The sequence below is a fragment of the Neodiprion fabricii genome, chromosome 4 (genome assembly GCF_021155785.1).
Source record: "Neodiprion fabricii isolate iyNeoFabr1 chromosome 4, iyNeoFabr1.1, whole genome shotgun sequence".
NCBI lineage: Eukaryota > Metazoa > Arthropoda > Insecta > Hymenoptera > Diprionidae > Neodiprion > Neodiprion fabricii.
The window spans coordinates 39,866,093-39,892,796 of NC_060242.1; the positions used below are offsets into that span (position 1 = coordinate 39,866,093).

The 26,704-nt window shown below is 37.5% G+C and overlaps 4 protein-coding genes across 11 annotated transcripts in view; all 4 read left to right on the top strand.

The window, feature by feature from the left end:
- The first annotated feature begins 1,091 nt into the window (after positions 1–1,091).
- LOC124179357 (GPI mannosyltransferase 3-like) lies at positions 1,092–4,976 on the top strand. 2 transcript variants are annotated; one of them, XM_046563625.1, is made up of 3 exons: positions 1,092–1,507; positions 1,831–2,017; positions 2,984–4,976. In XM_046563625.1, exon 3 carries the CDS (start codon positions 3,042–3,044, stop codon positions 4,551–4,553), a length of 1,512 nt encoding a protein of 503 aa, XP_046419581.1. In that variant the 5' UTR covers positions 1,092–1,507; positions 1,831–2,017; positions 2,984–3,041; the 3' UTR covers positions 4,554–4,976. The 2 variants fall into 2 exon arrangements, with proteins under 2 accessions (XP_046419581.1, XP_046419582.1); XM_046563626.1 differs by lacking the exon at positions 1,092–1,507 and adding an exon at positions 1,580–1,660.
- Positions 4,977–5,630: 654 nt separating this feature from the next.
- On the top strand, positions 5,631–10,592 carry LOC124179359 (GPI mannosyltransferase 3-like). Of its 5 annotated transcripts, none has more exons than XM_046563629.1 (3): positions 5,631–6,257; positions 7,456–8,305; positions 8,367–10,592. In XM_046563629.1, the coding sequence occupies exon 3, from the start codon at positions 8,455–8,457 to the stop codon at positions 9,934–9,936; it is 1,482 nt and encodes a 493-aa protein (XP_046419585.1). In that variant the 5' UTR covers positions 5,631–6,257; positions 7,456–8,305; positions 8,367–8,454; the 3' UTR covers positions 9,937–10,592. The 5 variants fall into 5 exon arrangements, with proteins under 5 accessions (XP_046419585.1, XP_046419587.1, XP_046419586.1 ...); XM_046563631.1 differs by having other exon boundaries at positions 7,456–8,212; positions 8,372–10,592; XM_046563628.1 differs by having other exon boundaries at positions 5,632–6,257; positions 7,456–8,212.
- A 119-nt stretch (positions 10,593–10,711) lies between these two features.
- Positions 10,712–17,260, top strand: LOC124179356 (ATP-binding cassette sub-family D member 3). 2 transcript variants are annotated; one of them, XM_046563624.1, is made up of 13 exons: positions 10,712–11,602; positions 11,723–11,765; positions 11,831–12,018; positions 12,129–12,198; positions 12,488–12,585; positions 12,776–12,956; positions 13,129–13,341; positions 13,431–13,500; positions 13,607–14,082; positions 14,169–14,468; positions 14,567–14,728; positions 14,817–14,924; positions 15,846–17,260. In XM_046563624.1, exons 1-12 carry the CDS (start codon positions 11,487–11,489, stop codon positions 14,892–14,894), a joined length of 1,995 nt encoding a protein of 664 aa, XP_046419580.1. In that variant the 5' UTR covers positions 10,712–11,486; the 3' UTR covers positions 14,895–14,924; positions 15,846–17,260. The 2 variants fall into 2 exon arrangements, with proteins under 2 accessions (XP_046419580.1, XP_046419579.1); XM_046563623.1 differs by having other exon boundaries at positions 10,713–11,602; positions 14,817–16,860.
- A 362-nt stretch (positions 17,261–17,622) lies between these two features.
- Positions 17,623–26,704, top strand: part of LOC124179354 (midnolin-A-like) — a 51,759-nt gene continuing 42,677 nt past the window's right edge. Inside the window, exons 1-2 of one of the 2 annotated variants that reach the window (XM_046563618.1) lie at positions 17,623–18,711; positions 23,782–23,869. In XM_046563618.1, the coding sequence (XP_046419574.1) occupies positions 18,284–18,711; positions 23,782–23,869 (516 nt within the window). In that variant the 5' untranslated portion in view covers positions 17,623–18,283. The remainder of the gene's footprint in view (positions 18,712–23,781; positions 23,870–26,704) is intronic. The other variant, XM_046563619.1, reaches the window with a different exon arrangement.

The window sequence follows — 26,704 nt, forward strand, 5'->3', positions numbered from 1 at the left end:
AATCATAGTTGAATAATTGTGCTGAAGAACTTGATTCTCTCAATAACATTAATTGTAGCTTGGTAAAATATAAAATTTGAAAATAATGGCAAACAAAGTTGAGTAAATTAGGTTAGTATTTTTGGTTTGCCGTGTCACCGTCGGACAGACCGACTAGATTACTAAATATCTTGTCACAGTGATCCAGATTTGGTTTACATAAACCGTAAATAAATCAACTATTTTTAATTAACGCTGCTCACATCGTATTCGGAATTCCTATCCTACTTCCAATTATATACTCGATAAGTAAAAACTATTGCTCGCCTCACGATCCAAGTTCCGTACGGTGGCGCTCCCCAACAATGAACAAGTGAACACCGGATTTTGTCCAAGAGCGACCACCTGTTGTTTTTTCAAAATTTGAACAAATATCATCGAAGAAACATGGTTCATATTTTTATGCATGCAACAGCATGATTCTTTCTGGTCTTTGATTTATTCAGTTTTGATTTATATCTCCAGTCAACTAAAGTAGACGTCTGTTTAAATAATGTTCAAAATCATGCCAATTTTCAGCTTTTTTGAAACCTAGCTCATTTTCGAATGATTGCAAATAAAGATTTACTACTTGGAGCGTTGACTGAGGATATACATTGGAGTCGCGCCATTTTGCTGACAATGAACTAAAATCCCTCGAATTTTTACACACGCGCACTCAAGAAAAACAAGTCCATGTCCGACCGTATATACTTAGATATGATCGTACATGAATTTTGGCGATGTCTGAACATATATGTATTATCAGATAAAAGCATATATACGATTAGATATGATCATATGTAAATACTAAAAAATTCTTAAATGCAAATTGTTAAATAAATTTATCATCATAATAATTAAATTTAAATCACTCTCACGGAATAGAACGCGTAGACTTCGATGAGTGGTATCCGAAACCTATAATTCTACGCCCAGCTAAGGTGTTATGAAGGTATTTTAAGGTTTGCCCACGTCGATTATGCACTTACGTGCGAATACTCCCAATGCAGGAAATGATAGAAAAAAGAAGAGATCGGTTCTAAGGGAGGTGGACGATTTAAGACAGTAGACGGCTTGAGGGATAGGTTTTGATTGTCATGGAGAGGTATAATTATTGTACGAAAGCTAGGAAAGAAGTAGCGAATTTAGAAAATGTTGGAGCCTTGCTAGTTGCAGTTGAAAGATGTATAAGTTCCTGCTGATTCGGTGAAGATAAGGAGAGTTGCTTGGTGTAAAGTGACTATAAGATTGTGGGAAAGGAATACGAGGTCTGGGAGATGTAACATCATAATTGATAAAATTATAATTTCTTTACGAATTAAAATACATATAAAAAAATTCGGATTAATCAAGCCAATTCTCCTGTGGCTGAGCTGCTGTTATTATACCTACACTGATATTCTACATCACACAAGTATTAAGAAATCAATGAAAAGAAACTGATGCATTATTATTTATAATTATTGTCAAAAATTCAGTAACGCAAGTATGAAAAAAGAGAGTAAAAATATAATATTCATTATACTTAAATAAAATATACGATTATAAAAAACAACGTAAAACATTTCTATTGTATAGCCAAACCTGGCCGGTTTTTTAATTTCAATGAACTTTATATAATATTCTATACTCGATACAAGTAAATCGGTAGTAACAACTTACATTTTAGTCGATGTGTACTTATACCTGTATCAGCTGTGACAACAACAGTACCTTTTTAAAAGCACCTTTATTAGCTTTGACATAGACAAACGTATGGTGAAAAACAGCCACGTCGTTCATAATACACATCATTATTCGCTTTTTCAGATGATGAGCCATTAGTCGCTTGAAGGTTCTTAATCTCATTCGAATTCATTGGCTGATGCCGTATTGTCGAATATCAACTCACATAAGCAATATAATCCAAATCAGAAAGGTGTGAATCAGACTAGAATAAGAATAGTAAATATAACTATACGGTTGGATGACGACGATTAATCTGATTGAAAAACACGTATGTATATTATATATCATTTTGTTTAATTATCATATGTATTTGTCATTTCGGTCAAGATTATCCTTTCCCACGTTAGTACCTAATTAATATATGTATTATTACGTGCAATGAGGCAAAGTACGATTAACTCAGTAGACTACGTTCCACTTTTTCACCTTATTTTCCAATTTTGAATCCTTCACACGATTCCATTTTAATCGCATTTATTAACAAAGCAAATGTTAGATGGTCTTAGCGATAGTCAAGATTTGAACAATTGTATTGTTAGTATAAGATGCGTGAGATATTTGGATAAATATTTAGTCGATACTTCTGGAAATGAGTGAAGAATTTTTGGTAATAGGCATATTATATCCGTAATATTTCGTATTTATTGAGTTTGACTTTAACCCTCTAACAACGGCTGTCCATTTCAGTGGACACACATTTCGAAATTCATAAAAAAAAGTTTCGTCCATAAGTGTTTTTTTTTCCAAAGGATGGCGTTTTCCAACAGTTCGAAGTCCTATATGAGAAGAAAAAAGTGGTAGATCTAATTCAGTCCTGAAAGGGTTAATTAATGTATTCGGTGCAAAGTTTTTATACGTTAGGTGCCTTTTTGGGGGAATTTCACTACTTTTTATAGAGAAGTTTCATTAGTTGTCCAACAATATGTCTTCAAAGATTTTAAATTTACACAACTTGTGTTTATACATAGGTATGAACAAACGGACAAAATGAAACGAAAACCTCAGTTTCAACTTTAAAAACTATAAATAATCTGTTACTAAATTCACAAAAAATGTATAGAAATTCCACCTTCGCTGTACAGAAATTTTACTCTTGCTACACTTCTGTCTGGCAAATCTATGATAAATTTGGAAATAAAGCGCAAGAATGTTGAACTATTTCGATAAAATTCTGGTCATCCAGCGCAGTTGGGACTAACCTGGCAACAAACTGTACACACATATCAAATTTCAGGGCAGGAGCACCTAATCAAGTTATACGTAACGGACAACGTGATAACTGATTTTTGTTGATGGGAACTGCGATTAAAGAACCAAACATAATGATTCTATCAAATAGAATTCCCAGAGTTCTACTCTACGTAATCGCGTGGAGATTGTCATCGGTATTTCTAGTGCAAACGAGTGACGCAGCAGACGAATATTGGCAGTCAGTGGAGGTTGCTCATCGGCTGGCATTTGGTTATGGCCACTTGACCTGGGAGTGGCGGGAAGGAATACGTAGCTACATTTATCCGTTCCTGATATCGCTGATCTATCGGATCCTTGGATTTTTTGGCCTAGATTTTGCCACGCTTATAATAATCACGCCTCGCATTATGCAAGCCCTTCTCTCCGCTTACGCTGATTACAGATTCTACGTATGGACCAAAAACAAGTGGGCCCTCTTCAGCCTCTGCACCAATTGGTTCTGGTATTACTATGCCTCTCGAACTTTAGTCAACACCTTGGAGACTTCCTTAACGACAATTGCCCTGTCCATTTTTCCATGGCGAGATAGTAACACCAAGAGCGTCAGCTATATTTGGATCGTCGCATGGCTCTGCGTCGTTAGACCCACTGCGGCTGTGATATGGACTCCGTTATGTCTGTATCACCTTTTGACTACTCCGACCTCAGGAAGAATTGTTCTCCTTCTCAGTTATTTAAGAATAGGAATGAGCACCTTATCTATAGCGACCTTGGTTGATACCATTGGTTATGGAAAGTTCGTTTTAAGTCACATAGAATTTTTTCGGATTAATCTCATCAATCGGGTTAGCGATATCTACGGTACTGAGCCTTTTTTCTGGTACTTGACCATAGGAATCCCAGTCATCTTGGGCCTATACTACGTCATATTTTTAATTGGTGCTTGGCAAGTCGTGCAACATCCTGCTAAGTTCCATATACAGGCTGTTATGTTAGTGGTTATTGGATGGACTCTGGCCATCTATTCAATGATACCTCATAAAGAAATTAGGTTTATTCTTCCGTTACTCCCATTCTTCACCTGCCTCAGTACTAGTGGGATTTTGTCCATAAACAACTCTGTGGGACCTTTTCCGCGAAAAGTTTTTATGGCCGTTTTGGTGCTCACTAATTTATTGCCGGGACTTTACTACTCCCTGATTCATTTACGAGGTTCTTTAGATGTTATGAAAATACTGCGGCAGGAAATTTCAAGCGCAGACAATGATGAAGTCAATATTTTATTCCTCACGCCCTGCCATGTAACTCCCTTTTACAGTCACTTGCACGCTAATATAACAGCCAGATTTCTGACTTGTGAACCAAACTTATACCGCCAAAATGACCACGTTAATGAGACAGAAGTGTTCTTTGCAAATCCAAACCTATGGTTAAAACAAACTTATAGCAACACCAAAGATACGGAGATGCCCACACATCTTGTATTATTTAATGCGCTTGCCCCAACTATTCATCAGTTTCTTAACAAATACCGACTAATCGCTGATCTATTTCATGCTTATAATGCACCAAGTAGTCATAGTCAGTATCTACTGATTTACAAAAGGAAGTAATTACCCTTGATTCGATTGCATCAACAGCTTTATTCTAAGTATCTCTGTTGTCGACTGATAACTTTGTATGAACTCAATTTGATTAACAGTTCCTAAGGTACTGATAGACTGAGATTACTTAGTCATCATTATGCATTTTGCCTACATGTAAAATTCGCATAAGATTTTCACTCGTTTATAACTTGTTACATCGGGATTACATTTTGGGTTTAGTGACTCAGATGGTTTTGGAGTAATTGTAATTACTTCGAAATTTCAAGAGTCATGCAGATTGTTGTGTGACCTAGAATTAAGTTTTTTGTGTGTATGGGTTTGTAAGTATTGTGAAACTGACGTGTTACGATGTAAATATATCTGTGTCTGTTCATTGGGGTTAAAAATATTAGTATAAGAGCATAATATGGAAGACTATTACAAAAATAGCAAACAGAATAAACCAGTGTTCAAAATGTTGAGGTTTTTTATTTCTACTTGATATCCAAGTATGTATGCTTTTACTTAAAATTGAATGTCACCTGGAACAAGTATCTTCTACGAAGTTGAAAAACATTTGTCAGTTTTTTCACATCAACAGGTACTAGACGATGATTTTTTTTCTTTCAAACACATATGGTACGCCAAAGGGTGATAAATTCTGACGACGTAGATCTTTCGCGGATCATCAGACATGACATACACCGTTCACACTACGGACGGAATCTAAACCACGGAGTAGTAGGAAGGAGACGACACTGCGATAAGACTTGTCCCCAGTTTTAAGATAACGTAAGAAGAATTATCTGAATGCGACTTACACTCTTCTTACGGAAAAAGTTAAATTTTCGCTCTAAAATGTAAAAAAAGAACGGCGGCGATCGTAACGTACGTGCTCTAAAATACTCCGTAAATTATTCGTAAAATATACATTTGCAGTGAGTGAAAACCAGTGAAAATCGAGTAATTGCTTTTCCAGCTTCACCCGATATTAAATCCGAGGAAAAGGTTGCAAACCAAAGCAATCGAGAGACTGGTAGAGAGATTGCCAATGCTGGTGCTCGTGGGGGTCTCTGCTGGCCGAGGTAGTGGGGGTAGTTCTCGTGCACATTGGCTTGGCTGATACGTCAGATTCTGGAAGTCGCTTCGGCAGACTTTTATTTCTACACTTTTATTTCAGTTTAATATATCGAAAGTTGTTTTTCTGCAGTTGTTACACCTGATGAATTCATTTATCAGGATGTCAAGATCTAATTCTTCAGGTATATCTTGGTGAATATGGTTTATAGCTACACCGCCCAAGTGATCTTGTAGTACCGTTGATATTCAATTAGTAATTGAAACAAAATTGAATTTTTTGAAACTGCAGATATCTGAGGTGTGGAATTCCACACCTACTAAATATTGAGGTGTGGAGTGCTCCATACCTACTACAGTGATTTCGCCACCTGTGATTGATGAATATATGTCGAAATATCAAAGTCCACGTATTTCAAGTGAAAAATTGACTCGTCGTCGGCAAGGTGGATTTCAAAACTTATCTAAAAGCAGGGTGTACTATGCCCTAAAAAACCCACCTTACCGAAGCAGGGTTAAAACATTTGCAATAAGAATCAAAATATCCCATTGGTAAATTATGAGTTTGAAGTTTCATAAAATGTTTTGTAAACCTTCGGACAGAAGGAACTGCAATATGGGCGATGGAAAAGGAGTATAGAATGAAAGAAAGAGGTACAAATACTTTTTATATGAAAATTGTAAAAGCCTGAAGATGTGTACCTTGCATGGACAAAAGGTACGTGCCGAAGCTGGAGACAGGAAATAGATGATCTGAAAATGTTTGAAAAAGAAGTAACGCCTGCTTTTCTTAACTGTAGCGTTGACAATATTCTTCAGTCAACTTTCGGATAAAGGAGAGGAAGAAGAAACTGACAAAATTCTTAATTGAACTGAGAATTTAGTAATTCGTCTACATTATATCTTCGTTTTACATCCAAGCTGTTGAGCTTTCCTTAACGTACATAAACTCGGCGGGGTTTCCGTCAAAGTATTTTTTTCTTTATATAATGCGTTTGACGCGAAATTTTACAGAATTTTGTGATTCGCTTGAGTATCCATTGACTATCAACAAAACCATAGACATATAAGAATAGACCGCGTGACCGGGCTAAGAAGTCGATAGCAGAATAGAAAGAGAAAGTTGCATATTTATAAGTCTATGATGGGACCACTCTGCCTTCGTCAAGTCGCGCATGCGCGAACACGCGTAGACACTGCGAGGTCAACTTTTACAAGGTCAAAGCTAAAGAATACGCATGCAGAACAATAAGCTCACAATTTTTAAAGATTTTCAAATTATGTATAAGTATTCAATAACAAAAGTCAAATGAGCCAAATAGAATGTTTGTGCAAGATATGCTTGTAAATTTCTTGTAAAATAATATTTTTATATATTACGAAAATATAATATTTTTTTACGTATTGTTTTAAGTATAATAATATTCAACGTTTTATTACAGTATATAATCATACAGTATGTACTTATGTGCATTATTCATGTTTGTTACCTAATAAAAATGATGAACAGCATTCAACGATTCAATATCCAATTATTTAATTTTAATGTTTTATTAGTATTATTCCTATTTTTAAATTATAACTTCTAATTTATGTTTTATGTACAATATATGTATAAGAACTTCCATCCCTCCATTCATTTTCTATTTCATTCTTACTAAAAGAACGCTGAGTGCGCATGCGTGATTAAACAAGGATAGAGGGGTCCTATCAGGGTTGCCATACGCACGATAACTATAGTACATGTACGATATATTTACCGTCCGTACGATACACGATTATCGTACTAATTTGTACGATAATTGTACCATATTATGTGAAATTGTCCGATATTTTTTTTTTTGCTCCTTAGTCGATACGTCAGAACGTCACGCCGGATCGTCAAGCTTAGGCCCAAACATCGAGGAAAATGAATAAGTACAGCGTAGCATTTTTATTTTCGAAAATTTCATCCTCTATTATTCTGTCTTTTTACCAGCAGTCGGTATTCCGCTTAACCTCCTCGTCAGGACTGTCAGGAGTAACAATCGATTTATCAACTCAATGCTTTTCTCCTAACAGAAAGGTGTATACCATAATTTAGTACGATAATTTATAATAATAGACGATAATTAGGACGATAATTTTTTTTATCATCGTACGATAAGTGTACGATAAATTTATGCAGCCTGGTACGATATTTTCACAACGGCCATCTGGCAACCCTGGGTCCTATGTGCAGCTTTCTCTTTCTATTGCGCTATTGCATTCTCCAAAGGGCCACCTTCGTTACTCCTGCGGTCTATTCTTGTATGCTATGAACAAAACCGACCCACCAGGACTGTCTGATTAGCACGCTGATTAGTCTGAAACCCGACCGGTTCTATCGAGTTATTTGAAAATGCGAAAGAAGCGCAGGAATTGGATGTTGAGGCTCAGATAGCCGTTACCGGTTATCCGGCTGTTCCTGTTATCTTTAAACTCAATATTCACTTATCCGTGTACATCAGAATAGATTTCGATTCTTGGTAACTCGCGTTGCACATACCTATAATCAACCGATAACGCGACGCGATGTGTGATTGTTTAGCCCACTGTTGGATACACAGCGAAAATATTAGACTATTTAGGTAAAAAACTTTGGTCCAGAGTAACCAGAGCAGCTGGGTATAATTTTCGCCGGAAATCAATGACGAAGATTTGAATTTCGGCGTTCGATTATTGTGAGCCTAACCTAACTTAACCTAATCTAGCAACAAACTGTATACACATATCAAATTTCAGGACAGGTGTACCTAATCAAGTTATACGTAACGGACAACGTAATAACTGATTTTAGTTGACGGAAACTGCGAACAAAGAACCAAACAAAATGAATCTGTCAAATAGAATTCACAAAGTCCTACTCTGCGTGATCGCGTGGAGATTGTCATCAGTATTTCTAGTGCAAACGAGTGACGTACCGGACGAATATTGGCAGTCGATGGAGGTTGCTCATCGGCTGGCATTTGGTTATGGCCACTTAACCTGGGAGTGGCGGGAAGGAATACGTAGCTACATTTATCCGTTACTGATATCGTTGATCTATCGGATCCTTGGATTTTTTCACCTAGATTTTGCCACGCTTATAATAATCGCGCCTCGCATTATTCAAGCCCTTCTCTCCGCTTACGCCGATTACAGATTCTACGTATGGACCAAAAACAAGTGGGCCCTCTTCAGCCTCTGCACCAATTGGTTCTGGTATTACTATGCCTCTCGAACTTTAGTCAACACCTTGGAGACTTCCTTAACGACAATTACCCTGTCCATTTTTCCGTGGCGAGATAGTAACACCAAGAGCGTCAGCTATATTTGGATCGTCGCATGGCTCTGCGTCGTTAGACCCACTGCGGCTGTGATATGGACTCCGTTATGTCTGTATCACCTTTTGACTACTCCGACCTCAGGAAGAATTGTTCTCCTTCTGAGTTATTTAAGAATAGGAATGACCACCTCATCTATAGCGACCTTGGTTGATACCATTGGTTATGGAAAGTTTGTTTTAAGTCACATAGAATTTCTTCGGATTAATCTCATTTATCGGGTTAGCGATTTCTACGGTACTGAGCCTTTTTTCTGGTACTTGACCATAGGAATCCCAGTCATCTTGGGCCTATACTACGTCATATTTTTGATTGGTGCCTGGCAAGTCGTGCAACATCCTGCCAAGTTTCACAGACAGGCTGTTATGTTAGTCGTTATTGGATGGACTCTGGCCATCTATTCAATGATACCTCATAAAGAAATTAGGTTTATTCTTCCGTTACTCCCATTCTTCGTCTGCCTTGGTACTAGTGGCATTTTGTGCATAAAAAATTCTGTGGCACCCTTTACGCGAACAGTTCTCATGACCGTTTTGGTGCTCACTAATTTATTGCCAGGACTTTACTTCTCTCTGGTTCATTTGCGAGGTTCGTTAGATGCCATGAAAATATTACGTCAGGAAATTGCAAGTGTACCAAATGATGACGTCAATATCTTATTCCTCACTCCCTGCCATGCAACTCCCTTTTATAGTCACTTGCATGCTAATGTAACAGCCAGGTTTCTGACTTGCGAACCAAGCTTAAGCAACCGAGATGACTACATTGATGAGGCGTCAGAGTTCTTTGCAAATCCAAACCTCTGGTTAAGACAAACTTACAGTAACACCAAAGATACGGAGATGCCCACACATCTTGTATTATTTCATGAGCTTGCTCCAAGTATTCATCAATTTCTTGACAAATACAGACTAATCGCTGATTTATTTTATGCTCATATCACACCAACTAATTACAGTCAATACCTACTGATTTACAAAAGGAAGTGACTATCCTTGATTCAATTGCATCGATTGCTTCATTTTAAGTATCTCCATTGTCGACTGATAACTTCGTATCTAGTCTAAGTGATTAACAATTCCTAAACTGCCGATATACTAAGACTACTTAGTCATCATTATGCATTTTGTTTACATGTAAAATTCGCATAAGATTTTCATTAGCGTATAACTTGTTACATCAGGATTCTGCTTTGGGTTTGGTGACTCAAATGGCTCGGGAATAATTGTTATTACTTCGAAACTTCGAGAGCCATGCAAATTGTTATATGACTTAACATTAAGTTTTTTGTGTGTTACAGGTTTGTAAATATTATGAAACTGACATGTTATGACGTAAAATTATCTGTGTCTGCTCATTGGACTTAAAATGTTAGTAGGGCGTGATATGAATGCTATTACAAAAGTAGCAATCGTAATAAACCAGTGTTTAAAATGTCATCGTTTTTTATTCCTATTTGATATCCAAGTATCCAATCTTACAATCAGGTGGACAGTAAAAATGCTGTTAGCTATTCTCAATGAAAATTCAATGTCACTTGGGCCTGCCAGAATATTAGAAAGTTTCCAGTGACGGTTTTCCTATAAATGTCAGTCAACCATTGAACATCCTATTTCTCTAAAGTATTTTTCAATCAATCACTAGTATACTCCGTATATGATCCGTTATATTTCTTTTTTCGTAATTGACCGTTATACAACCTACCATAGATATAACAGACTTTTCAATTACTCTGAGGCATTACAGTCATTCAAACTTGTGGCTTTTGATAAGCAATCGTGGTTATAACTGTATTATATTGCAAGTAGAATTCAAGGTCGAGGATTATTTCCTCCGATCAACAAAGTATTTAAATATAATTTGATATTTGAGCCCTAGTGATGAGTGGGAAGTTCGAACGGCGGGGAGGAACACACACAATTGACCATGAATGATAAGTTCGAACGAGTTTTTTTTACTATCTTCTACAAAGTTGAAAAATATTTTTCTTTCAAAAACGTACCGTGATAGCTGTAATGACATAGTAATGACGTAACCAAGGTCCGAGTTTGTGGCTAACCTAGCCTATCGAGTTCAGTTTTATCCTTGTCTTATATGGGAGCTTGCGCAAGTGTGCGAGACACGTGTCTAATTTTTCACTTGTAGTTATCTCGCTACACTCGGATGCGCCCGAACGTAGCCTTTGGTTGTATCTTTTTCGACAGTTAAATTATGTGCATGTATACATACGTAAAATCGAAGGTTCGCACCGTCATTCCATGAAGGCGGTGATCATTGAAAATTTACTTAATATTTATTTTGACGGTTAGGACATAGGTGGTCGCGCGGTTAGGTTGGCATACGTTGCGTCACTGGCGTAGTGACTTGCGTTGATGTAAATTGGAGGTAACGAACGAAGTAGAATTGTAAGAAAACAAAAACGAGTGATAAACACCGGGTAATGTATTCAAGAATTCAAATGCATTCCATCGAAAGCGAATGAAAACCAGATACCAATTAAAGTCCATAGTGAGGGAACCGAAAGGGAGTTAAGGCAAAAATGGCACCTGCACTTAGTAAATTTGTAACAAAAAGGTCAATCGCAGGAGCGATAAGTGTCAGCGCAATAATTTGGCTGCTGAACAAAAAAACGAAAAAACGGACATCGAAACTTAGGTAACTAATTAAAATTACTAGTCGAAACCGTCGACGTTGTCTCATTCATTTGTCTACATTCTGCAATGTCACTAACTTTCTTCTCCTAAATAATGCAATGTAATAATTTTCCTTTCACAGACATCAACAGACAAACAACGACATTCAGTATGTCATTAAAGAGGTAAGGATGATAAATTTAATCATAGTTACTCACATAATCATTAAACGATAATTCAATTTCTGCAGGACAAACCAAAATCGCCCAAAGCTCACGTTAACGCAGAATTCTTCAGGCAGCTACGCCAGCTTATTGCTATTGGCGTTCCAGGAGTTTTTTCCACAGAATCGGGATACTTACTCCTGATAGCTGTGGCTCTCGTTGTCAGATCGTTTTGTGATTTATGGATGATTAATGCCGGGACGCTTATCGAATCGTATGTAAACTTTGGTTATCTAAAATTATACAATTTGTAGATATTGTATTATTCTATCTAGTATTTACTGCGTCCATGCTTTTTGTCCTTAAGCAAAAAATCATTTTCAGGTCTATAGTTAGTATGAATGGACCTTTATTTAGAAAACGACTTTTCTGGTTCTTCTCCGCATTGCCGTTGGTAAGCGAGTGTATTTGTTCAATTGATTTCATTTAATGTTAAATTTAAAAAATATGCCATTATTGTCAAATGAGTTGTTGATGATGAGTCTAAAATTGGTGTTACAATAATACGGACTTGAAATATCGGGATCTATCAAACATAGTGAAAATAGAAACACCACAATTTTATGCTCATTCGCATCGGATAATGAATATCAGCTCTCTGGAATGTTAATATTGTTTTTCACCTATAAAATGATAATTTCCTAAAATTTGATAAAATTTTGACCACACATTTATTGATTTAGGTTTCAATAGTGAACAATATACTGAAGTATGGTATTGGCGAAGTGAAACTTAGGTTACGCACTAACATTACACACCACCTTATGGATAAATACCTCAAGTAAGTATTAAGTATTGGTTGCAATCAGAGAAGAAGTCATTTCGAAGATAACGATATGATGTATCAGGGTGAAAACAATTTATGTACAGATTTTTTCAGGCTTTAAATTGGCATATTATGTCTGTAGTATTAATATTTGTTTATGCAATTACAATCTAATTCATCTAATCATTTATTCATTAATTCACAGGGGTTTCACATACTATAAAATGTGCAACTTGGATAACCGCATTGCAAATCCAGACCAATTGCTCACAACAGATGTTGATAAATTCTGCGAAAGTTGCACAGATTTGTACAGTAATATTGCTAAACCTCTACTGGATATATCTATTTACGTATACAGACTCACGTCCACTCTCGGAGGACAGGTAAAGACAATATTTAAAATAAAATTTTATACTCTGCTATATGAATAAAATAGCTGCTCAAAAACTTTTTGCTGCAAATCCGTAAAGACCAGTCATCGCTCATATAACGTTCTAATTTTGCACATCACGCAAAATCATGATTGTTTCTTTCATTTTTTTTTTCCCCCAACAGACACCCCTGCTTATGCTGGGTTACTTGTTGGGAGCAGGAACGTTTTTAACGCATCTTCGTAGACCAATCGGGTCATTGACTGTGACGGAACAGCGACTTGAAGGGGAATATCGTCACATTAACTCACGCCTGATAGTCAATTCAGAAGAGATTGCTTTTTATCAGGGAAATAATCGTGAGAAGCTCACCCTCCTCACCAGCTTCCAAAAATTGGTAAAACATTTTTTTGTATACCATGAATATGTTGCAAGATAACACAGAAACTAGACACGGTAACTAATAACTTTTAATGAACTCTTTAGATCACACATCTACGAAGGTTCCTTGAGTTTAAAGTAACTTTGGGAGTAGTGGACAATTTTGTTGGGAAGTGTAAGTAAAATAGTAAACAAAATACCTATAATTGACCACAGCAAGATTTTGGGGAGAGATCAAGAACAAAGACCGCAACTGGGATAATTTTATTTATTATTTCCAGATGCGGCAACGATTGTCGGTTTTTATGCAGTCAGCATTCCCTTCCTCCAAAAAAATCATCCGATACTGAGTGGAACCCCTGATCATCGTTACAAGAGTTACTACACATATGGCCGAATGTTGATAAAGTTGGCGGAAGCTATCGGCAGGCTGGTACTTGCAGGAAGAGAGTTGACACGACTGGCCGGTTTCACAGCCAGAGTTACAGAAATAAGAACAGTCTTGAACGACCTGAACTCAGGGAAATATCAGCGAACTATGGTGGCAGACAATAAGTCCGAACCGGTTGGCGCACCAGGAGCAGGAAAAATAGTTGCTAAGGACAACATAATAAAATTCGAGCATGTGCCTTTAGTTACACCAAACGGTGATGTACTTGTAAAAGATTTATGTTTTGAGGTGAAATCTGGCATGAACGTTTTGGTCTGCGGTCCAAATGGTTGTGGAAAGAGTTCCCTATTCCGAATTCTCGGCGAGGTAAGTAATCGGCACCAATTCAATTTTCTGTTCATTGCCTGAGCAATAGCTGTATCATAATAATCAATAACTTATTCAACAATTAGCTTTGGCCAGTCTGGCGAGGAATTGTAACTAAGCCACCAAAGGGGAAATTGTTTTACATCCCGCAAAGACCGTACATGACGTTGGGTACGCTCAGAGACCAAGTAATTTACCCTCATACAAGAGCCGAAATGCTGCGACGAGGTAATTGTAATGACGCCGATCTGGAGGAGTTCTTAAATGTGGTGCAACTTGGTCATCTGCTGGAAAGAGACGGTCAAGGAAAGGGGAAAGGACAGGGTTGGGACACCGTTGCCGACTGGATTGACGTTTTGTCAGGCGGAGAAAAGCAGCGCATTGCGGTAAATTGTTTCCCCTTGTATACGGGCGCGTATACCAGTGAACTAAAACTTTTTGTTATTCGTGTAAATTGACGCGGAACCGATTTTTTTATGTTCAGATGGCAAGGTTGTTTTATCATGCACCACAGTTCGCCATTCTCGACGAATGTACGAGTGCAGTTAGCGTGGATGTCGAGGATTCCATGTATTCTTACTGCAGACGAGCTGGTATTACTTTATTCACCGTTTCTCACCGAAAGTCCCTTTGGAAACACCACGAGGTAGGACTCAAAATCTGGCTTGTTACTTTCGCAAACCTGATGGATAAATGTGGATAATAATGTCGTTTCTGTTTCTTTTTTTGTTCAGTATTACCTTCAAATGGATGGTAGAGGCTCGTTTGAGTTTAAACAAATTGAGCAAGATACGGAAGAATTTGGATCATGAATTTTATTGTGAATCGTAATTCTCTATAAGGTGGTATGCATTAAATATACATATATAATAGATACAATTACAAGAATTATAGAACAATTATGATAAATTATCAAATCAAGCATCTAACGAATGATCCCAGAAATTAAAATTCGAACGTAATCGATTTTAGAGAGTAGGATTTGAGCTCATATTATACGCACACATCTCTGTAGGCATAGAAGATATTTTTACACAGGTCAACTATAAATACGTCGTCAATACTTGAAAACCGGGCTGTAAAAATATACGTACAATGATTTTTTAATAATTTCACTATGGGGAAATTTCGAAAATCTAAATCAAGTTTTACAGAAATATAATGGTTATCATTATTTAGAACATTTAGGAATATTATCGCAACTATTGTATTATCGGATAGTTTCATGATAATGTTTAGCAAACAAATTGTCTCACAATCAACAGTTCACAGGCTATGGGATTTTTGAATTAAGTTGATGCAAGTCAAAATTTTCACCACTCTATCTCCTCTTACAAATATACAGGGGATCTCTGATGAAAGGGCAACCTCTGAGCTCACCGCTAGCGCTAACCACATGTACAAGTTTTTGTTCACAGCATTTATCTGCTATGCTCGGGTCACGTAAAAGTTGCTACTCGCGTGGGTTGGAGATTGCCTTTTGACCAGACATTCCCTGTATATGAAGAATAGAAATGGAAGGGAACAATATTCTGAATGGGTATAGGAGAGAGTTTGGTAACATCGGGAATCTATAAATTATCGGGAATGAGTACATAGAGAACAAGGGGTGTATATCAGTTTAATACTGTGTGTCCTGTTAAATTACGTGAACAATACTTAAAGTAATCGAATTTGTGCCGAGATAAAGTAAAAAAACAAATTTACGTTAGTATCAAATAAATGGTAAATATAACTGTATATATTATACTATATTCATACAGGTGAATCATGGATAGTTTAGGCTACCACGATGCTCAGCCACGGCTTGATTCCAAAACTAATGTGTTCAAGAAGGGATCGTTAGGCTACGTTTTATAGATAATAATTACTAGCGTATAACATCACAAGCATTTGAACTCTTTTAAAAAAATTTAACGCCATTTAATGGCGTTAGGGTAAGAACAAGAATTTGTCACTTGTGAATTTGTAAGCTTTAGACCCTTAAATCTAAGATTAGGAGGGGATGTAATAAATTGTACTGTAGCAATCAGACCAAACGTTTTGACCGAGTGACAATGAAAATTAAATGAAACGCGTTGCATTATCGTTGAACGTAAATATTTTGTTCAATGAACATCTTCTGGAATAAGATGTAAGATTATTGATAGAAATGAAAATTTTGCGTCTCAGCAATTAGTAATTAATTTGAACAATTTTAAACAAAAGTTTTTTTACTGCTTGTTTATTTGATCTCTCATTATTAAATACAATTCAAATATTAATATATTCGACATAGTGTAATTTTTAAGTATAAAATCAGTTGCGAAATATCGTATTCGAAAAAATTAATACCGCCTCTAGAGACTGTACTTTACAATGCCACAGTTATCTTATATCCAGCTTAAATGCGAAAAGACCTCTACTCGCGGAAATAATAATTACACATTTATATTCTTCTTCCAAAAATTACCTCCTATTTTACTCTCGGTAGTAAAATCACATAGAAGTCTAACGAAAATTATAAGGTTTCAGTTAACACTGAGTACAGTTGTATATTATGTATACATATTTACGACGGAGACGATTAATTACAATTATTGTTATATTGTTAATTGTTATGTGCAGAGCACATTGTATATTTATATAACGTAATAATTTTAACAAAAATGTCATCACAATAACCATAGTCTTAACGATTTTATTATTAGTATACATGTATATGGAATTGCTGGCCAACGGGTAAAAATATTGAAACAATTTTTTTATATTTAAATAAAGATCACTTTCCGAAGAAAACATTGTACAGAAAAATGATTAAAAAATAACCGCAATTTTCAGTCAGTGAAAAGGTTTTTGTGAGGGATAAGTAAGATATTTGTGGTGCCCATTTTTGACCATTGATTCTTGGTGTTTTTACCAAATCAAGGAGAATTTCAAGAATAAAAAATTCGCCGTTTCGGCCTCCCTAAGGAGATGTAAGCACTTTTAACGGTCATTGGAAACACATCGAAATTGAACGATTTTTTTTTACTCATGAGTTTGGCATCCGTACGAAAGGGGCACAATCGAAACCACAGTCACATCAACACGTAATAAAATCGCAGGAGGTGACTGTCGCAGCCCAAAGGTTATAATTAATTCGACCTCCGTATGACAATGTTTGTTTAGTAATAAATATTTCGTGAAATGATGAAAATACCAACTTTTCTTTATTTTGATTTAAATATCGTACTCGTGCCCTTTTATGTTATTTAGGGTGCGTTCCGAAACTAGCTGGCAACGATATAAACTCCCTAGGACAGTGACAAAGCTATTCCACGAGCTAATCTCGGAATGCACCCTTACTTACAAACAGGTCTTTCTATGTCGATAACGCCTAGTTCTATAATAGCTTTCATAGCACATGAAAATAAATGCTAGATGGCGTCGGCTGTAAAGTTTATCCAGTAATCCGTAGGATGGCGCAGCATGTCACGTGGCTCGCGAAGGTGAATCGCAGAGTAGCAGTAAGAGGGCGCTATAATCGCGGCGGCCATTTTACTTTAAGATTCGGTAATCGGCTGGCTCGGCGAGCGGCACCTCGGGCACGTTCGACGTCTGGGATTCCGTCCGGGTCTCCGGGTCTTTAGTCGCAGGGTTCAAGTAGCCGAGGGCGGGCTGGTGAGTGCGGTGACTATTGATTGAGGTGTGTTTTCTCTCTCGCGTGGTTATCGTACAGTGATAATATAGAAACGTAACAACGGCCAGGGGAAAGTGGGTGTCTGAAATTCTGAAGTTGCATTAATCAAGGTGTAAAAAAGTACATACATACATAACATATATATTATATACACATACGTACACACGTGTATTAAATCGAAGTGCTGGGTATTGTGCGCGGTGGCTGTGTGTGTTCGTGAATACAGATATAGAAAGAGATAGAGGATAATAGGGGCTACAGAGTAAAGTTTTCGTCTAAGGAAAGTTGTTCTCCGTTTTCTTCTTAGATTTTTTTTCATTCATTTCTCTTTCTCGTTGCTTCTCTGTGTGTCCGTTACCAACAACCGTCCCCTTCCCGTTTCGTCTGAGCCGTAAGAACGCGGTTTTCCTTTGTTTTCTTTTTTTTTTTTTCTTTCCGTTTTAACCTTCTCCTCGTCTCAACTCGCTCCTTCATCCTCTCCGCGGCTCATTCTAACATTCCGCCTGAGGATATAACGACGCAGCAGCGGAGGGAGGAACAATGGATAGCAGCAGTTCGGAAACGCCGTCAGACACGGCGGCGAACACCAGCGGTGGAAGTAAAAACGGCTCGAAGAACGGGGGCGGTAATCGCGATCCCGAACTCGAACCCGAGGGCGTCCGGACATCCCCAATGACCACCAACGCCGCCTCAACGTTAACCTCGCGGAGAGACGGGGGCAGGTCCCCGTTGCTCACGCCTTCCCCGTCGCCGTCGCCTTCTCTCACCTTATCCTCCTCCGCGCCGGGGTGTGGCTGCACTGTGGTCACCGGGGACGCGGAGGAGATCACCATCACCCTTGACCCCACCACCGGCGGTCACTTTGATCTCACCGTTGACCGTTCGGAGAGTATCGAAAATCTCAAGAAAATTATATCCAAAAAATTGAAGGTCGCCAAGGAACGGATTTGTTTACTGCATCGGGAGAGGTGAGCGTGTCTACATATGCATACGTACTACATACATATCTCTGCTTCCTCTGCCTCGCTGTTTCTTCTTCTCACGGATGGCCGTGCTAAACGATCCTCCTTGCCCTGAAGCTTAGGTATAGGTATGCTCACCACTCGCGCGTAACTCACTAGTCGTATTATTCCGATCGCACCAACGCTTTACGGTTATATTGTTACGGTTACTATTACGGTTTTCAGTACCTTTCTATCCCTCTTGCATTTTTATATTCTATATATTGTTTTACAGTTTTTCAAATCGTTTTTCTCATACCGTATAGCCGCGCCGGGGGAATTCTATTGTTTCAGTTCTGTCCAAGAAGTGATGGCGACAGGATTTTGGTGAAAAATCTATTATTCGTGCTCTCGCTCGCTTCTTTTGATTTCAGCTTGCTTGCTCTCGCTTAGGCAGCTGGGATTTTTATACCAAGTTGGTAATCTTTTTGTCGCACGTTTCAATGACTGAACAGCCGCGCGAGTCGTTTTTACCACTATTCAATTGTCACGCGCAGAGATCGTAATACTCGGGATTCAAAAATTCCACGTAAATAAATACATACATACATACGTAACGGTTTAATCAGGATTTCGGGAATAACGCTTCACTGCAGTACGTGAAATGAAACATGTTTCAGAGGAGAAGAGTAAGGAGAAAAGCGGAGTATTGAAGAATCGCTTGACGTCATTGCAAATTTGTCTGCCTGTGTAGGATAAAGTGAAACGATTGGTCTTGTTACGAAATATATTTACTACACGGCCACATATCATAGCCACACAACCGTCGTCGCTGAGAGTATATGCGAATATATCGCGAGACTGAAATGTACGCGTACATGCATATATGTAACGTTTACTGTGCGTCCTAGGGCTACGTTTACGCGCATATTCGCTGCATGGATAACGTGTCGTGTGTAGAATGGTGCAAAATTTTATACATACACATGTTCTCGTTTGTAAGAAACAGCTATGCCTATTTGAATGCGGCGGTGGCGCGTGTTCGCCCGTGTATTTCAGCGATATAAAGATATATATATAATGACGTATAATATCATCAGCTGGCGCACGTATGTCGGTTTTTGTGTATCTATGTACATTATATTTCGAAAGAAAGGTGGTGGGCCGGCTGCTGCTGCTGCTGCTACTTTTAGGAAGGCGGGGGCGACGACCAGCTCACTTATACACTCGCTCACTCACTGATTATGAGTCCTTAACAATGAAGAGTATGTCTCTTGCCTCGCCCCTTTTTAAATAAGTCGAGCAAAGCTAAAGCTACTTGTGTCACGTATCGAGTCACTTCGTGGAAATGTTACATGGGAAATTAATATTAACACAGGGTTTAAACACGCCTACATTTAGGCAATTCGGGGTACAGTGTACTGCCGATCGGCATTTGTCTCGTTGTTCACCATCATTGGTTGGAGAGTGACGAGAGACGGCCAATCGGTCAAACGTACTATGATTTGCCGGATTTCAGGCGGATTTACCCTATGCTGTGGTCAATTGCTCGTGTAAAATTTTCGCCAAACAATCCGGTTATACAGCTGCGGATATTCACTAACGATATCCCTGCATTACTTTATCGGCGATGATAAACAATATGTATAACTGTATATATTTAACCCTATCAGTGACACATTTTTCAACCAAATATTTTGACCTAAATTTTGTGACTCGGGAGTTTTTGGGGTTATACGATCTAACAAAGATCATTTAAAGTTGTAAATAAACCGAAATAAGGGTAGGATATGGATATTTTTGAGGTGGGAGGCTGAGCAACCAACTGTGACTGAAATGGTCAATTGATGTGCAGTTGGAAAATATAGGCAGGCCGTATAAAGAGAAACTGAATTGACGAATCACGAAATCTTCAATTTAAGATATCTGAAGACTATGTTTTCTTCATTATAGGGCGAAAACGGGCACGACGGCGAATCACTATTTATGCTGTTACGCGTAATCCATGTGCTGCATTTTCTTCCTTCGTGTTACGACATGATAGGTATATCTATTTGGAAGCGCCAGAGTAGTTGTTACGCGTTTCGTCGTCGCCTCGCAAGCGATATCGTCACTTGCTGTTGCTGCTGCTGCTGCTGCTATGAGAGACCTCCCTCTCTCCTCTCTCCTCTCTCTCTCTCTCTCTCTCTCTCCCTGTGTCTCTGTCTCTCTTGACTCTCGCGCACTTTCAGCAGAGAGGCTTGACTGACTGACTGACTGACTGCTCCGCTGCCTGATTTTGCGGGTCTGGGTCTTGATTACAGTTTTACCAACCCGGGGGGCTCGCTCTCTCACTGGTTGCTCTTGCACAATTCCTACTTCCTTTTCTCGTCATCCTCACAATGTTGTGGTGTTGTTGATATCGCTTCATCTTCCTAGCTCGTGACGCGTTTTGTTCTACGTATGTAATAATAAGAGCAAAAAGGATTCACGTTGAATTGGCACAAATGTATATTTCTTCTCTCTTTTCAAGAAATATTATCATTGCTATATTATCGTTATTATTTCTTACTTATTTCTATTGAAATAATATATTGTTTTGTTGATCATCAGTTTGGCGAAAAAATATTTTTCTCATCATTTGTGCAGATATACATACGTGTCTATATAGGTATATATTACCAATCTGCCGGTCAGGTTCGTTACACGCGGCTATACGACGTGTCTCCCTCCTCTCTCTCTCTCTCTCTCTCTCTCTCTCTCTCTCTCTCTCTCTGTCTCTCTCTCTTTCGAACAACAGATTCAAATCGCAGCAGTCACACCACGGGATATGATATCAATAATAATAATAAGAATAACGATAAAATATATTATACATTATAGATGTTGTACAATTCAGTGCAGCAGTTCAAATACCTCACTTATTATTCACTTTATTTATTCTATAATACATATGTATGTATAATGTATAGCAGCTGCAGGCGCGCGGAGTTTAAAAGAAAGAAACCCGTCGTCGTCGTTGAGGAAACGGACGGGAACAGAAGAGCTGATATAAATACAGTATGATGTACATTGTAGTAGAAAAAGTGTGCGCAGCGAGTCGATTGTGCAATGGATCGTGAGGATTGTCATTGTTTTTCATATTGTACGTTACACCGGTTACATCTATTATTGTTCTTGTTCTCCATCTTTTTTTTCTTCTGCTTTTTATCCGCTTCGCTAATTAAGAAAACTTTGGACCACCTTACTTTCCTTGCAGGAAACTTATAGTTCTACAAAACTTACTCCACGTGTATCATAATGTTTAATGTATCGAGTCGCGAAAGGAAGAAGAAGAAGGAGAAGGAGAGTTGTTAGCGGGTACGAATGTGAAATAACCGGCCGACCGGCGGCGTCCACCTGTCCGTGACAATAACCGTTTTCATGCATACCGGGTGATCGGACCGAATTGGATTTATTATTTTTCGCCTCCATTCCCTTTCATCCTTTTTTCCTTTCTTTGCTACAGAATCATTAGAGTGTTTGTCCTAATCTACGTAACATAATATATACATACTGTAATAGTATGTGTCATCTTTAGAAAATTGACAAATTTGGATTTTATTCGGCAAATTTTTCGAATACGTTTAGTTTCACCTGAACTTCTGCAACTTGAAAGAAAAAATCATTTTCACCCTCCGTCTGTAGTAATTTTTTTTTTCGAAACATTCTTCACATGTCTTTTATACCATCCATACGCCACTTGGGTATATACTTTTTCCATTTGGAAATTCTTTGTGTTGGGAAATATTGTATGACTGCTTGGTAGAAGTGAAAGAAAAAAAAAATTGCAACGCCGGTTGTTGCTGCACCTGCACTTTAAATTACTGCACGCGACAAAGAACGACGATTTAACAAAGTTCATTCATTTTGTCATCATGCGGTCAGATATTATATATGTTTCAAACAGGATTATAATCATTAATCTACCAGCCAATTTTACTTTATTAATTAGTGGGAGAAAGAAAGTCAGTCAGTACCTGTTCCAACAAAAACAGAATTTTTCTTTTTTTCATCTTTACTTGAATTACTTCTTAACACACTAATCGTCTATTCTTGTAACCAATTTAACCTTACGTAATCAATTCTGAAAGGTTTTGACGATAATAATATCAGTTGATTTAGAATTTATATCACATTTATATATACATATATATATATATATATATATATATATATATATATATATGCATAAATTTCCGCTTTCAACTATACAAAAATAATCTTAACTTACATCATGTCTGTAGTATGTTATGTATATATAAACCTTATGATACATACCTAGGTATAATAATGCACACGGATCTACGATGTGACCTATACCACCATTTTTACTGCAAGGAATTGGAACACAATATATTTAAATATACAAATACATGTCATAGGTATTTGTTTTATATTTCATACAAATCATAATTTAAAAGATTGTATTATACACGCTATATAGAAACGTTGCGCAGAAGCGATTTGTAAATAAATCTCTTTAATTTGACGCGTGCGTTGTGTCTATACCTACCGACAACAACAATAATAATAACAACAACAACAATAATGGTGGCGATAATAATAACAACAACAATAATAATTGTAACGTGGCAAATAAAATCTTGATATATTATACTTTATACCTCTATCATATAGTGATAATGATAAATTTGAATAATAGATCCGCCGCCACCGCCGCTGCTGTTAGTAATACTATAATAGTCATAGGTACATAAATTATAATCTTTCTAATACTCCCGGTCTCTAATCTTGTAATTTCGCCGACATAGCGCTTGTGTATTTGGCGGCGGCGCAATTCTCTAGTTTATAATAATATGCGTACATTATACATACATATTGTGTGTAAACAGTAATCACGGGTTATATATTATATACGACAATGCACTTTTTAATCTATGATTCGTGTGACGCGTAATACGAGTACGTCTAATGTATAATAATGATAATGATAATGATAATAATGAGTTAGATCGTTTATTGAAGAATTTTGCCTGAATATTGAAAGGGCGGGAGGGGGATACCAAAATTGAATTAAACCTGAACTTGATTGTTTTTCTTGTTTCCGTTTTACAGACAACTGAGAGAAGGAACACTACAGGAAAATCACATTCAGGATGGAAGTCGGCTCACGTTATTACCCAGTGTAGAAACTGGCCTGTTGGTGAGTAGAAGACACTTATTATAAGGATATTACTTTGTTTGATTAAGCACGGTGGTAAGCAAAATATTACATATATATATATGTATAATATATATCACACTTTGTACAACGAACTGTAACTTCGAGGGGTTTTCAAAGAATTGACTGCTTGAAGTATTCGAATAATCGCCAATTATACGTTATTTATTCCACGCGTTTTGTTTTCTGTCTTTGCGTGTGTTGCATTTTCGACAATTTGCATTAAACACACACAGATACACACGGTACGTTGTAACTTCCGGTCTCGCAGTCTTAATGATTCAAAGTTTGCGGTTTTGTATAGGCGTATGACGTGTAATAATGTAATGTTTTATATATCGGAATGGGGAATTCCGTCTCACGATCAGTTCACTCGTTTATAGATGCATTTCTGTAAAATCGTCTTCTTATATATGTATATGTGTGTGCGTACTAGGTTGGTCCTTATTTGGGGTGTTTTCGAATTTTCCTGCGGACAAGGCGGAAAAATTTTGCAAATAAATGAATAAAAAAGTACGCGAAACCGTATATATATATATATATATGCAGTCAGAGAGTGAACGCATTTATAACACCGATAATGCAGATTACATTGTAAATTACTAGTGTAAAAAAAGAGAGAAAGTAATTGACGGAACATCAGGATTAGTCATACGTTTTGCCATATATTTTAACCGTGTATGATGGTACATAAATTCGCGCTGTCGTAATTATCACACATACGGTATATCGTGTATGTACTACAGTAATTGTAATTAGCGAATATAGGAGGAAGATGCATTGTACAGGTTGGCATGTAGAACGTATCGGCGAATTTACACACACAATTTACGAATTCAATTCGGTATACGTTTTGTAGCGTTTAACGACGTAAACCTGATTCTCTCTACGAGGTTGGAATAGTTAGTAACGTAAACTCGTTATAAATATCTAGCGAAATATCGGAAGTGAAAATCACCCATTTAGCAACTTTATAACGACTTTAAAGAATTTGAGTTTTCAAAACATACAATCAGTATGGTAATTTTTGGTATATTATATACATGTATAGGTATAACAACGATTTAAACGAATTCCTTATCATAATCGTAATAAACATGCGATACTTGATTCAAGATGGCGGACAAAAATTTCAAATTTCATCGAATCTGGTTACAAAACTATGCAGGGATTTCGGGGCCGCTGATTGGATTCGCCATACCGAATTTTCAAAATTCGATGTCAGATTCGTAATCAGCGACTTCAAAAACCTCTGTACAGAGTTTTTTCTCCGGATTCGATTGGATTTGAAACTTTCGCCCGCCATATTGGATCCGCCATATTGAATTTTTTGTACCCGATTTCAGATTCGTAATCAGCGATCCTGAAAACTTATAATCTATGTAAAACATGTATACGTGTAGAGGGGTAACTTTCTCAGAAAGGATCATTCTTTCGATTTTCACGATTATTTTCAATCAATTTTTTCCTAACAATAATAATTTACGTTATATCGCAATAATTACTCTCGAGTGTTGAAAACCTATTAGTATACTGTCAGAAATAGCAAAAATCCGCAAAAAAATACGTTTTAAATATTCTCTAAATACACGACAAATATGGATGTAAAATAGGTGGTGAGAATACTTCAAAACCACTATGACTCGAAGGGTTAAAGATTGTAATATCGTCATCGATGCGGAGTGCAGCGGGTATCCTTGCGGCTTGACCACTCATATAATAAGAACCTGGTGCTGTTTGTAGGCAGCACTGGTTGGTTGGGATGAGCACCGTTATCTTTTACTCGCCAGTTGATATTATAGGTGGTCGCGCACAACGCTGGTCGGGTCATTTGGTTTCTCGGTCATATAACCTCACTTCAGGTTGGTTCATTCGTTGGTTGGTTGGTGTTTCGCTTTGTTTTATTTACGGTTTTTACTAGTCTTACGGATTGCGACGACGTTCAGACGGTGTTTCAGGCTTCCTCCTCCTCCTCCTCCTCTTCTTCTTCTTCTTCTTCTTCTTTTGCTTCTTGTTCTTCTTTTCTTGCGTTTCCTCGCCTCGCCTCGCCTTTTACGTATCACACGTTGTGCGTTGCCTTTACCTTGCCTTGCCCTGACGACGTACAAAACAGCTCGGTTGAGTCCGACGAACTTCGACGCGTCTCCGACCACGTCGGCAGCTTCTCGAGGTCCCGAGATTCCAGCTGCGGTGGTTCCAGGATTCCAGGTTCTAGGTTCTAGGTTCCAGGTTCCGGGGACTCCGGCTGGTATCGATCTCCACCAACATTTCCTTTTTCTTCTTTCAGGCCGGGCTTCTCTCCCTGTGTAATATTATATACACCTTATATATGTATATATACATATACATATAAATAAAGACTTTGATATGCAAAGTTTTTAATTCGTTGACTCTTTATTTTATAGAAACATACGGTGTCGCTATACATCACACCTAAAAAAGAAAGGAAATTCTAACAAGCTTCGTTTACGATTTATTTTCTACAAATTAGTTACCACCCGAATCTCGGAACATTTTTCATTTAACGTGTACTAGATCCGTTTTTCTTTTTGCTTTTTCTTTAGATTCCTTCAGGAAACAATCAACCCGATATCGAAAATATATATATATATTTTTTTTTTCTTTATATATACAAAAGTATAATTTACCGAGTGGCATTGTAACTACATAACCTTTCGAAGAAAAAAGAAACAGCAACAGTAAAAGCACACCATTTACATCGCATTTCGTGTTTTTCAAGATTTTAGAAAATGAAACGAGTAACGGCCAAATAAAAAAAAAAAACTTTGAAGAAGTGAAAGAAATGAAGAAATGAAA